This window comes from Microcaecilia unicolor, chromosome 1 (assembly GCF_901765095.1).
Source record: "Microcaecilia unicolor chromosome 1, aMicUni1.1, whole genome shotgun sequence".
Taxonomy (NCBI): domain Eukaryota; kingdom Metazoa; phylum Chordata; class Amphibia; order Gymnophiona; family Siphonopidae; genus Microcaecilia; species Microcaecilia unicolor.
Genome location: NC_044031.1, coordinates 154699340 through 154713600, shown reverse-complemented (window position 1 = coordinate 154713600; position 14261 = coordinate 154699340). Strand labels below are relative to the sequence as shown.

Genomic DNA, 14261 nt, shown 5'->3' with positions numbered 1-14261 from the left:
CCTACGACACTTTTGATGTTGCGTCCAGGGCCGCTGCTCAAGGGATAGTGAAGCGCAGACTCTCATGGCTGTGTGCCTTTGACCTGGAGAATCGAGTCCAGCAGCGGATTGCGGATGCTCCTTGCCAGAGGGATAACATTTTTGGTGAGAAGGTCGAACAGGTGGCTGAGCAGCTCCACCAGCGGGACACCGCATTCGACAAACTCTCCCACCGGCCGCCTTCAGCATCTACCTCATCAGGTAGACGTTTTTATGGGGGAAGGAGGAATGTTCCTTATGCTTCTAATAGGCGTAGTTACAATCCACCTTCTCGCCAGCCTGCTCAGGCTAAGCCCCAGCGCGCTTGTTCATGTCAACAGCGTGCACCTCAACAGGCCCCTGCAGCTCCCCCGCAAAAGCAAGGGATGGGCTTTTGACTGGCTTCAGGCGAGCATAGCCGACAAAAGTGTCCGTGCCGGACGATCTACCAGTTGGGGGGAGGTTAAAATTTTTTCACCAAAGGTGGCCTCTCGTAACCTCCGACCGGTGGGTTCTTCAAATAGTCCGGCTGGGATACTCCATCAATTTGATATCAAAACCTCCAAATTGCCCTCCGGGAGCTCAGTCTTTCAGCTTCCAGCTCAGGCAGGTACTTGCAGAGGAACTCTCCGCCCTTCTCAGCGCCAATGCGGTCGAGCCCGTGCCACTGGGGCAGGAAGGGCTGGGGTTCTATTCCAGGTACTTTCTTGTGCACAAGAAAACAGGGGGGATGCTTCCCATCCTAGACCTGAGGGCCTGAACAAATATCTGGTCCAAGAAAAGTTCAGGATGCTTTCCCTGGGCACCCTTCTTCCCATGATTCAGGAAAACGATTGGCTATGCTCTCTGGACTTAAAGGATGCTTATACACACATCCCGATACTGCCAGCTCACAGGCAGTATCTTCGATTCCGTCTGGGAACGCAGCACTTTCAGTATTGTGTGCTACCCTTTAGCCTCGCCTCTGCGCCCAGGGTGTTTACAAAATGCCTGGCGGTGGTAGCGGCGTCGCTGCGCAGACTGGAAGTGCATGTGTTCCCTTATCTTGACGATTGGTTGGTGAAGAACACCTTCGAGGCAGGAGCTCTACAGTCCATGCAGATGACTATTCAACTCCTCGACCTACTAGGGTTTGTGACAAATTATCCAAAGTACCACCTTCTTCCAGTTTAAAGACTAGAATTCATAGGAGCTCTGCTGGATTCCCAGACTGCTCATGCCTACCTCCCCGAGGCGAGGGCAGACAACCTTCTGGCCCTTGTTTCCTGGGTTCGAGCGTCTCAGCAGATCACAGCTCGGCAGATGTTGAGATTGCTCGGCCTAATGGCCTCCACAGTTCATGTGACTCCCATGGCCTGTCTTCACATGAGATCAGCTCAATGGACCCTAGCTTCCCAGTGGTTTCAAGCTACCGGGGATCTAGAGGACGCGATCCAGCTGTCCATGGGGTTTCTCAAATCCCCTACATTGGTGGACAATTCGATCCAATTTGACCTTGGGACGTCCCTTTCAAATTCCTCAGCCTCAAAAAGTGCTGACAATGGATGCGTCTCTCCTCGGGTAGGGAGCCCATGTTGATGGGCTTCACACTCAAGGACGTTGGTCCCTCGAGGAAACCGGTTTTCAGATCAATCTCCTGGAGTCGCGAGCGGTCTGGAACACCCTGAAGGCTTTCAGAGATCGGCTGTCCAATCAAATTATTTAAATTCAGACAGACAATCAGGTTGCCATGTATTACATCAACAAACAGGGGGGCACCAGGTCTCGCCCTCTGTGTCAGGAAGCTGTCCAGATGTGGCTTTGGGCTCGCCGTCATGGCATGTTTCTCCAAGCCACGTATCTGGCAGGCGTAAACAACAGTCTGGCCGACAGGCTGAGCAGGGTAATGCATCCTCACGAGTGGTCTCTCAACTCGAGAGTGGTACGTCAGATCTTTCAAGCGTGGGGTACCCCCTTGGTCGATCTCTTTGCTGCTCAGACCAATCACAAGGTCCCTCAGTTCTGTTCCAGACTTCAGGCCCATGACAGGCTTTCATCAGATGCCTTTCTCCTTTATTGGGGGAAGGGTCTCCTGTATGCATATCCTCCCATACCTTTGGTGGGGAAGACTTTGCTGAAACTCAAGCAGGATCGCGGGACCATGATTCTGATTGCGCCCTTCTGGCTGCGCCAGATCTTTATCCCTCTTCTTCTGGAGTTGTCCTCCGAAGAGCCGTGGAGATTGGAGTGTTTTCCAACCCTCATAACTCAGAACAAGGGGGCGCTTCTGCATCCCAACCTCCAGTCTCTGGCTCTCACGGCCTGGATGTTGAGAGCCTAGACTTTGCCTCCTTGGGTCTGTCTGAGGGTGTCTCCCGAGTCTTGCTTGCTTCCAGGAAAGATTCCACTAAAAAGAGTTACTCTTTTAAATGGAGGAGGTTTGTCGTCTGGTGTGACAGCAAGGCCTTAGACCCTCGCTCTTGTCCTACACAGACCCTGCTTGAATACTTTCTGCACTTGTCTGAGTCTGGTCTTAAGACCAACTCCATAAGAGTTCATCTTAGTGTAATTAGTGCTTATCATTATAGTGTGGAAGGTAAGCCTATCTCTGGACAGCCTTTAGTTGTTCGCTTCATGAGAGGTTTGCTTTTGTCAAAGCCCCCTGTCAAACCTCCACCAGTGTGATGGGATCGCAATGTCGTTCTCACCCAGCTGATGAAATCTCCTTTTGAGGCACTGAATTCCTGCCATCTTGAAGTACTTGACCTTTAAGGTCATTTTCTTGGTGGCTGTTACTTCAGCTCGTAGAGTCAGTGAGCTCCAAGCCTTGGTAGCCCATGCTCCATATACTAAATTTCATCATAACAGAGTAGTCCTCCGCGCTCACCCTAAGTTCTTGCCAAAGGTGGTGTCGGAGTTCCATCTGAACCAGTCAATTGTCTTGCCAACATTTTTCCCCGTCCTCATACATGCTCTGCTGAGCGTCAGTTGCACACATTGGACTGCAAGCGAGCATTGGCCTTCTGTCTGGAGCGGACAAGCCCATTCAGACAGTCCGCCCAAATGTTTGTTTCTTTTGATCTCAACAGAAGGGGAGTAGCTATCGGGAAATGCACCATTTCAAATTGGCTAGCAGATTGTATATCCTTCACTTACGCCCAAGCTGGGCTGACTCTTGAGGGTCATGTCACGGCTCATAGTGTTAGAGCCATGGCGGCGTCAGTGGCCCACTTGAAGTCAGCCACTATTGAAGAGATTTGCAAGGCTGCGACGTGGTCATCTGTCCACACATTCACATCTCATTACTGCCTTCAGCAGGATACCCGATGTGACAGTCGTTTCGGGCAGTCGGTGCTGCAGAATCTGTTTGGGGTCTATAATCCAACTCCACCCTCCTAGGCCCATTTTGTTCTGTTCCAGGCTGCACTCTCAGTTGTTATTTTTATAGGTCAATCTATGTTATGTCCTCGCCGTTGTGAGGCCCAATTGACCCTGTTTGTTGTTTTGAGTGAGCCTGGGGGCTAGGGATACCCATATGTGAGAACAAGCAGCCTGCTTGTCCTCGGAGAAAGCAAAGTTACTTACCTGTAGCAGGTATTCTTCGAGGACAGCAGGCTGATTGTTCTCACCAACCCGCCCACCTCCCCTTTGGAATTGTCTCTTCCCTTGTCTTTGCTTGTAATTTGACTGAGGCACGTTCGCGCTTCGGGCAGGAAGACGGTCGCGCATGCGCGAGGTCTCTGCAAACTTTGTTGCTAGGAAGATTCCGTTCCTGAGGCTGCCGTCAAACGTCACCCATATGTGAGAACAATCAGCCTGCTGTCCTCGGAGAATACCTGCAACAGGTAAGTAACTTCGCTTTTTCTGATGCTAGATATTAAGGGCCTCTTTTATCAAGCTTTGCTAATGGCTCCCAGGGCAATAATGCCAACAAAGCCTATTCACTTTGAATGGGCTCAGTCGGCATTGCTGTGCAGGAACCACCAGCGTGGCTTGATGAGGTCCTAAGTTTCATCCTTCTCCATTTTCATTCTAGATCACTAACTTGGCACTTTGTGTCACACCGTCCTCTTACTGTGTTAAAAAAAAAAAAAATGAAAGTGCTATGTCTTTTTTTTGTTTGTTTGTTTTAAGAGATCAGACTTTTTTCTTATTGATTAAATGAGCAGCATTAGCATATTTTTCAGATTAATGTGTTGGTTAAAGCAAACAAAATTTTAGCTACTAATTATCATTTAGCTAAATTATTATAGTGCTGTGACCAAACATTAGAATACTAAGCAGACAATTACGCTAGATCATTTAAAACAAATTCTGTAAATACTATGGCAGAGGTAAGTCATGGTATGCACAAAATTAATCTCCAAAGAACTTTGGTTTGGCATCAATAATATAGTGCAATCTATAGAATTAAAAAAAAAGACACCTTATTTTACTCTTTTGTGAGGAAGAAAAGCAGGGATATTTTCATTAACGAAAATAATCAGATTGAAAAATTTTGGTCCTTAGTTCTTGAGAACTAGGACTAAAAATATAATTTTTTTCATAATGAAAATCGGATAAAAACAAAAAAATAGAATAACAATTTATAATTTCTGTTAACAAAAATGTCTTAAAGTGGAGCAAAAATTACAAGTGGTGCAGACTGTGCTTTCCATTCCTCCTACCTGTGCTGTTGCACTCTTAGTGGTAGCCGGTGGGGATCCCAATCCCTGCCAGCTGAAGATGATGCTGGAAATGCTGCTTTTCAGTTCTGCAGTCTGTTGCGTCTCCCAGAGACCACTGACATGTTTTCTGCGCATACACAAAACCGTTACCTCTGTCGATACTCATACCTGCTTGGTTTTTGCGCTTGTGCTGAAAACTGAACACGTTTGGGTGCTGATGTTAGCGTTCTGAGGGAGACTCAGCAAACTGCAGACAGTGAAGAGCAGCATTTTCAGTGTCATGCTCAGCTATTAGGGCCTGAGATCCTTGCTAGCTAGTACAGTGTGCTGAGCAAAGAAATGTGTACTGTACTTCAGTTCTGAGTGCATGACCCAATCGTGGCTACGCCACTGCAATCAGCTGAGCTGAACAGCTTGAGAAAATTCCATGACTCATCAGGACCCACTTATGGCACTGTGTGGAGCTGAAGAGCAGTATTTCTTTTTCTGTGCTATTTGGGTGTGGCTTTGCTGGTGTGGCTTGAGATCTCGGGCCTCCTGGGTCCATATAAGGAGGCGCCAGTCATAACACCCACTTCAATAGTGGACATTGTCTGTTTGTGTTATTGGTTTGGTTTCCCACCGAGGAGAACACTAAGTTATGTGCATGTGATATTCTGAGGGCTGTTCTAGACTTTTTTTTTCCTTATTTGCTGGCTTATATCTGTTGCTTGGAAATGAATATTTCTGAATCTAAATTCTAAACTTAAACAATTATAGTGGACATTGTGCTGTTGGTTTGGTTTCACATTGAGAAGAGCACTATGTCATGTGCATGTGATATTCTGAGGGCTGTTCTTGATATGTTTGTATTTGTATCTGTTTTGCTCACATAAAAAAAAATGTTGCAAGTTTGTGAACTGAATAAACTAAACTTCCTCCGAGGACAAGCAGGCTGCTTGTTCTCAAGATTGGGTCGTCGTCTGCGATGGCCCAGGAGATCGGCAAATCTTTAAGGAAACAAAAACTTTGTAGAATGCACCGGCGCGCGGGCAGAGCGAACCGCACATGCGCGAACGGCTTCCCGCCCGCAGCATGAGCATGCCCTCCTCAGTTCTTTTTCAACCGCGTCTTGAGTGACACGGTATTCCGCTGTGCTCATTTTTGGCCCAGGAGACTTTGTCTAGCGTTAACCCACTTCCCTTTTTTATTTTCTTTGCTTTTGTCTTTTCATAAATATTTTTTAAAAAAAATTGTTTTCCCTTATTTTCTTAGTTTTTTTTCCCACTAAGTTTGTTTCCTTCTTTTTCGTCGCAGCTGGCTTTTAGGCTGCTAGGCTGGGTTTTATTTTCTTTTTTTGTGCCTTTTTAATTGGCGTTGAGCGAAGGCTAAGAAGCACCGTCATCGATCTCCATCCGTGCACGGTACCGAGAGCTCTCGGTCTTCTGGCAGCCTGGTACTGGCACTCGAGCCCCCTCAGATTCTGCCACCAACTCCTGCACTGGCCCCTCAGCCTTTTCCGATGGAAGCTCTCAACGAGCGCATCGGGGCCCTTCTTCCAGAGCTTCTGGAGGGATTGCTGCGCCAGTCTACTTCGGTGCCAGGGGTGCTTGCGCCTTCTGCACCGACTGTTAAAGCGGAATCTGGTCCTTCGCCTGTGGTGAGGTCCTCGTCCTTGGTGCCGCTTGCGGCATCGGCGTCTGCTGTCACCCGGGTTGACTCTCCAACGTCGGCGGAGGAAGCTTCGCCGCAGTCCAGGCAGGGGTCGACTTCTCGACATCCCCCTCGAGGTCGCCGTTCCTCAACGTCGAGACAGGCTCGGGTTTGGGCTGCTCTTAAGGAGCTTTTGTCCGATACCGATGATGAGCGCTCGTGGGAGGAAGAGGACGATCCCAGATACTTTTCTGAAGAAGAGTCATATGGGGTCCCCTCTGATCCTACTCCGCCAATTGAAAGAAGGATGTCTCCGCCTGAGAGTCTTTCTTTTTCCTCCATTCGGGAAATGTCTAAGGATATTCTCTTCCCTTTGGAGGTTGTGGATGAGCCCAGGGCCGAGATTCTCGAGGTTTTGGATTATCCTTCTCCACCTACAGGGGTTGCAATGGCTCCCTTGCATAACACATTCAGGGAAGTTCTTATGCGAAACTGGTCGTTCCCTCTTTCTAATCCAGTGGTCCCCAGAAAATCTGAGTCCTAATACAGAGTCCATGGAGAGCCAGTAATGGTGAAATCTCAACTACCTCGCGATTCCATGGTGGTGGATTCTGCTCTCAGAAAAGCCAGGACTGTCTTTCTTCTATGTTTGTACAGCACTGCGTACGCCTTGTAGCGCTATAGAAGTGTTAAGTAGTAGTAGTAGTAGTAGTAGTACTAGGGACTATGCCTCAGCGCCCCCAGGCAGAGAGTCTAGGACCTTGGATTCTTTTGGGAGAAAGATGTATCAGGCTGCTATGCTTGCAGCCAAGATTCAAACATACCAGATCTACACGAGCATCCACTTGCGGAACTCGGTGAGGCAACTGTCTAGTTAGGTGAAGCACTTCCTCCGAAGCTCACCGAACCTTTTCACTAGGTGGTCAGGCAGCAGAAGGCGTGTCGTAAATTCCTGGCCAGGGGTACTTACGACATTTTTTATTTAGCATCCCGAGTAGCTGCTCAAGGTATAGTGATGCGCAGACTCTCATGGCTGCGCATCTCTGACCTGGATGAAAAGACCCAGCAGCAAATGGCGGATGTTCCTTGCCGGGGGGATAACCTTTTTGGTAAAAAAGTAGAGGATATGGTCGATCAGATCAAGAAGCACCATGATGCTACGGATTCTCTCTCCCGCAGGGCGTCTTCTGCTACCACCTCATCTAGGAGGTTTTTTGGAGGGAAGAGGAGTACTCCCTATTCCTACAATAGGCGTAGGTACACTCCTGCTTCTCAGCAGCCTATCCAGGCTCAGTCCCAGCGTGCTCGTTCCCGTCAACGGCGTGCGCCTAAGGCCCCTGCGGCTCCCCAGCAAAAGCAAGGGACGGGCTTTTGATTGGCTCCAGTGCAGCATAGCCTCAGAAAAAGTTTCTGTGCCAGACGACTTGCCGGTCGGTGGGAGGTTGATATTTTTTTTACCAAAGGTGGCCTCTCATAACCTTAGACCGGTGGGTTCTTCAAATAGTCCGGTTAGGATACATCCTCAATCTGATTTCCAAACCTCCAAATTGCCAACTGGGAGCTGATTCTTACATCTCCCAGCACAGGCAGATACTTGCAGAGGAACTCTCCACCCTTCTAAAGGCCAATGCAGTCGAACCCATTCCACCAGGGGAAGAAGGGATGGGATTCTATTCCAGGTACTTCCTTGTGCAAAAGAAAACAGGGGGGATGCGTCCCATCCTAGACCTAAGGGCCCTGAACAAATTTCTTTTTCGATAAAAGTTCAGGATGGTTTCCCTGGGCACCCTTCTTCCCATGATTCAGGAAAACGATTGACTATGCTCTCTGGACTTAAAGGATGCCTATACTCACATCTCGATACTCCTAGCTGACAGGAAGTATCTTCGATTTCGGTTGGGAACTCGGCACTTTTAGTACTGTGTACTGCCCTTTGGTCTTGCATCTGCGCCCAGGGTTTTCACAGAGTGCCTGGCAGTAGTCGCAGCATTGCTACGCAGACTGGGATTGCATGTCTTCCCTTATCTCGACAATTGGCTGGTAAAGAGCACCTCAGAAGCAGGCGCTCTACAGTCCATGCGGATGACTATTCGGGTGCTAGAACTTCTGGGCTTCGTGATCAATTATGCCAAGTCCCATCTTGTCCCGGTTCAGAAATTGGAGTTCATTGGAGCTCTGTTGGACACACGGACGTCTCGAGCTTACTTTCCCCAGGCAAGGACAGACAATCTCCTAGCTCTAGTGTCCATGACTCGAGCGTCTCAACAGATCACAGCTCGGCAGATGTTGAGACTCTTAGGACAAATGGCTTTCATAGTTCATGTAACTCCCATGGCACGCCTACATATGAGATCAGCTCAATGGACTCTAGCTTCCCAGTGGTGCCAGGCCAAAGGAGATCTAGAGGATGTGATCCGTCTCTCCACCTACTTTTGCAGATCACTTCAGTGGTGGACCATTCGATCCAATTTGACCTTGGGACGTCCATTCCAAATTCCTCAGCCACAAAAAGTGCCGATGACGGATGCATCCCTCCTGGGGTGGGGAGCTCATGTAGATGGAGTTCACACTCAAGGATCTTGGTCCTTTCATAAAAAGGGTCTTCAGATCAACCTCCTGGAATTTCGAGTGATCTGGAACGCTCTAAAGGCTTTCAGAGACTGGCTGTCCAACCACATCATATTGATTCAGACAGACAATCAGGTTGCTATGTATTACACCAACAAGCAGGGGGGCACCGGATCTCGCCCTCTGTGTCAGGAAGACGTTTGGATGTGACTTTGGGCATGCTGTCATGGCATGTTTCTCCAAGCCACGTATCTGGCAGGCGTAAACAACAGACTGGCTGACAGGTTGAGCAGGGTCATACAACCTCACGAGTGGTCCCTGAACATAGGCGTTGTCCTCAAGATCTTCCGAGCATGGGGTACCCCCTCAGTGGATCTTTTTGCCACTCAGATCAATCACAAAGTCCATCAATTCTGTTCCAGACTTCAGACCCACGACAGACTGGCGTCAGATGCTTTTCTCCTGCATTGGGGGGCAGGCCTTCTGTATGCGTTTCCTCCCATACCTCTAGTAGGGAAGACTTTGCTGAAACTCAAGCAAGACCACGGAACAATGATTCTGGTTGCTCCCTCGTCAGATCTGGTTTCCTCTTCTTTTGGAGTTGTCATCTGAAGAACCGTGGAGATTGGAGTGTTTTCCGACCCTCATCACCCAGAACGGCCTGGATGTTGAGAGATTAGAAGTTGCCTCTTTAGGTCTTTCAGAGGGTGTCTCCCGAGTCTTGCTTGCTTCCAGGAAAGATTCCATGAAAAAGTGTTATTTCAAATGGAGGAGGTTTGCTCTCTGGTGTGACAGCCTTGCCCTAGATCCTTTTTCTTGTCCTACACGGACCCTGCTTGATTACCTTCTACACTTATCAGAGACTGGTCTCAAGACCAACTCCGTAAGAGTTCACCTTAGTGCAATTAGTGCTTATCATCAACGTGTAGAAGGTAAGCCTATCTCTGGACAGCCTTTAGTTGTTCGCTTCATGAGAGGTTTGCTTTTGTCAAAGCCCCATGTTAAACCTCCACCAGTGTCATGGGATCTCAACATCGTTCTCACCCAGCTGATGAAAGCTCCTTTTGAGCCACTGAATTCCTGCCACCTGAAGTACTTGACCTGGAAGGTCATTTTCTTGGTGACTGTCACTTCAGCTTGTAGAGTCAGTGAGCTCCAAGCCCTGGTAGTGCATACACCTTATATCAAGTTTCATTATAACAGAGTAGTTCTCCGCACTCACCCTAAGTTCTTGCCGAAGGTGGTGTCGGAGTTCCATCTTAACCAGTCAATTGTCTTGCCAACATTTTTTCCCCGTCCTCATACCCGCCCTGGTGAAGGCAAGTTGCACACCTTGGACTGCAAGAGAGCATTGGCCTTTTACGTGGAGCGGACAAAGCCCTACAGACACTCCGCCCAATTCTTTGTTTCTTTCGATCCCAACAGGAGGTGAGTCGCCATCGGAAAATGCACAATCTCTAATTGGTTAGCAGATTGCATTTCCTTCACTTATGCCCAAGCTGGGTTGACTGTAGAGGGCCATGTCACGGCTCACAATGTCCGAGCCATGGCTGCGTCAGTGGCTCACTTGAAGTCAGCCTCTATTGAAGAGATTTACAAGGCTGCAACATGGTCATCAGTCCACACATTCACATCTCACTACTGCCTTCAGCAGGATACCCGACGGGACAGTTGGTTTGCAGAATCTGTTTGGGGTTTAGAATCCAACTCCACCCTCCTAGGTCCATTTTTGTTCTGTTCCAGGCTACACTCTCACTTATGTTTCTTTTTAGGTCATTCTCTGTTCTGTCCTCACCGTTGCGGGGCCCAGTTAACCAATGTTCATTGTTTTGAGTGAGCCTGGGGGCTAGGGATACCCCAATCGTGAGAACAAGCAGCCTGCTTGTCCTCGGAGAAAGTGAAGATACTTACCTGTAGCAGGCATTCTTTGAGGACAGCAGGCTGATTGTTCTCACAAACCCACCCTCCTCCCCTTTGGAGTTGTTGTAGTTCTCTGTTTTGCTTTTTATTAAACTGAGTTCATGCTCGCACCGCGGGCGGGAAGCCGTTCGCTCATGTGCGGTTCGCTCTGCCCGCGTGCCGGTGTGTTCTACAAAAGTTTTTTTCTTTGCTTAAAGATTTGCTGATCTCCTGGGCCATCGCGGACGACGACCTAATCGTGAGAACAATCAGCCTGCTGTCCTCAGAGAATACCTGCTACAGGTATGGATCTTCACTTTTTGGGAGAAGACTGAATACAAACTAAAATTAACATTGCTGACAGAACTAGAATAAAATAAGGAATAAAATTACATATTTTGTGTGTGAATAAAAATGAACAAATTTTTTTTTTCTGAACTGAAATATCCCTGGAGAAAAGATCCTCTGATAAATGTCATCTGTGTTCAAACCATCTTTGGTGGCTATAGTACTTTTTTATCATAGGTCCAAACAACTTCCTGTTAAAGCTTTGCTGTCTGTTTTCACTCACTGTATTTGTCTTCAACCATCAAATATTTCAAATCAATTAAAAAGAGTGAAATAAGGTGCCATTTTTTTAAAATTGTATAAATTTGTTTTCTTTGTAGATTCTTAGAGTATCTTTGCTTTACCTCAGTGTAATTTGCATATCCAGAATTAACTGATTTGGACACATTACCATAGAAAGAAATTCTTAAACACAGGTGCGACCATCCCTCATCATTTACAGGCAATGTTAAAAAAAAAAAAAGCGCTTATGTTAAAAGGAAAACTTTATTAGATGTATGGCCAAAAGATGATGCCGTACTGTCAAGGAACAGACTGCTTGCTAATTAGATAAGAGTAACTTGCACTGCTACTTGGAGTGATTGGCATAAAGGAATTTATTTACTAGGCTTGACTCACCTTACTTTGGTAAACTGAAAAGGAATCTTTTAAAAAGTATTTTTAGCTTTATTTAACTCTTGATTCCTCTTGTACTACATTTATTTGTATTGTTTTAGGATTCCTGAAGGATCTTTGTGAGGTTCTACTGTATTTACTGCTACCTCCTGGAGACTTCCAGAACAAGATCATGCGATATTTTGTTGGGGTACATTTTATGTTGTTATTCACACTCTTTCAATTTTTAAAAGATTACATTGTGGAGTCTGTTACATGTGCCTGTTGCTTAAAGTGAGAGACATAGGCAATTGAGTTTGGTTGGTGCTTTAACAAACCAGATCCTTGACATTGTATTCCTTCATTTTGTAGTGTTGTTTTTTTTTTTTTTTGGTTGCTTCTAGTTCGTTACATGTCAGCTGCCTGCTGTGTGAATTAATCTCCCAAGCTGTTCATTCCTGTATATTTAGACCTTTTAAAAAAAAAAAAAAATCTAAAATATGATTTTCTTTATCCAAAAAAAGTCTCACAATTAGACTTAAGTGGCAAAATAATTGTAGATGGATAGTGGTATATAATTGCCAGTTACTAGGAAATTGATCTGTTTCATATTACTTATTTTTCTTAGGAAACATCTTTTCCCATTTAATTTTTTAGATAGTTTAATGGGTACTCTTGATGTGAATGTTTTTTTCAAATATCTTTTTCAGACCTTAACACTTTCAATTACAAGGTACTGTAAAAGATGTTTGTAGAATTATAAATTAAGAATGTGTTTTACTTTGGTTGAGGATTGCCCTGAAAAGATAAAGTGCCATTCTACTACTATTGCTAAATAGCTTCATTTATTACTTGAGTACAAGAGAATGTTTTAACTTACAAGCTTCCATTTAAATCTGCACAGCACTTTTCATTAGAGCAGCTGCTAATGGTAAATGCCAGGAAAGAAAAATGCATTTGAAACAGTGACAGGAGTGGAGAAGTACCCTAATGGTTAGTGCAGTGACTGAGAATCTGGGGAACTGTGTTTGATTCCCATTGCAGTTCTTTGTGACCCTGGGCAAGTCATTTAATCCTCCATTGCCTTAGATACAAAATTTATATTGTGAGCCCACTAGGGACAGAGAAAAGTACCTGGCTATAATATATTTAAACCACTTTGGGTGTACCTCAGAAAGGTGATTATAAATCCATGACCCTTTGATTATAATTCTGCAGGCTCTCCTTTTGACTGGTCTTTTATAGATATTTTAAAGAAAAGTCTTACTGGCAACAAATAATTTGTTTTGTTGAAAACCAGTTGTAATACTAAATTGAACTAGACTAGTATTGCAATACAGTAATCATGTCTGCATGGATTTTAAACTCTTATACTAAGAGCTCTCTCTACTAATGTGGCATTAAGCAGTTAGCACGTGAATTAGCACTCACTATTAGCAGGCGAGCACTAATTCATGTGCTAACTGTATGCCATGTTGTGGCACAGGAACTGGGTAGGTTATGGTTGGAGAATGGGTGTGGATTACATATTGAATTAGAACATAGTACTTAACTGTACATAGTCATGGCTGCTGACAGGTAGTTATTGTAGGAGTGATCTGCCCTGACATTGACCCTGGTTCAAAATGGCAGCTTGAATTCTAGCATACTTTGAGACAATACAGAAGATTGTAGTCACCATTTTGAGCCTGGACTGGATGTTAATCAGGGAGGTTGTGTGGCAACTGGAGCCTGATTGTAGGAGATTTTTATTTCCTTCAGTGGGCCATAGTAATTGCAGATAGTGCAACTGGAAATTACTGCATTGTGTGCTGATGCATTTACAGTGTGGTAACCCTGTGTAGTAACTACAGAGCAAATGCTGGCCATACCCTCAACAATTACTGCACATGCTTTGCATTTACTGTGCAGTGGAGGAGTGGCCTAGTGGTAAGGGTGGTGGACTTTGGTCCTGGGGAACTGAGGAACTGAGTTCGATTCCCACTTCAGGCACAGGCAGCTCCTTGTGACTCTGGGCAAGTCACTTAACCCTCCATTGCCCCATGTAAGCCGCATTGAGCCTGCTATGAGTGGGAAAGCGCGGGGTACAGATGTAACAAAAATAATTGATATTTGCACCTAACAAACATTACGTGCAACAACTTATCACACTTTAGTAAATAGGTCCCTAAGAATTTTGCAGCTCCATGTTTGTATCTTTTGGTATGGATACATAGACACAAACTCCAGCCATGACTGCCATGAGAGCAGTTTATAGGAAGGATTGAATGATTTGTTTTTTAGTCACTCATCAAAAATAGCATTTATTTCAATTTTTTTACTATTATAAATATATTTCAACACCTTAACACCTATTTAAATAGACTTACTGCTTTAAGGGCTGGATACAATGCCACTTGTGTGTTATGCAGTGATAATATTGATTGTTGTGTACATACACATTACAACACTATAATTTGACTTTGCTCAGTGATCTGCTTTGTGACTACAAGCTGTGTATACATGACGTTCTCCGAGGACAAGCAGGCTGCTTGTTCTCACTGATGGGTGACGTCC

At 45.8% G+C, this 14261-nt stretch overlaps 1 protein-coding gene across 3 annotated transcripts in view; it reads left to right on the top strand.

The window, feature by feature from the left end:
- Window positions 1–14261, top strand: part of SNX13 (sorting nexin 13) — a 483917-nt gene that overhangs the window by 146695 nt on the left and 322961 nt on the right. For all 3 annotated transcript variants that reach the window (XM_030201510.1, XM_030201500.1, XM_030201519.1), the window contains one exon: window positions 11828–11916. In XM_030201510.1, the coding sequence (XP_030057370.1) occupies window positions 11828–11916 (89 nt within the window). The remainder of the gene's footprint in view (window positions 1–11827; window positions 11917–14261) is intronic.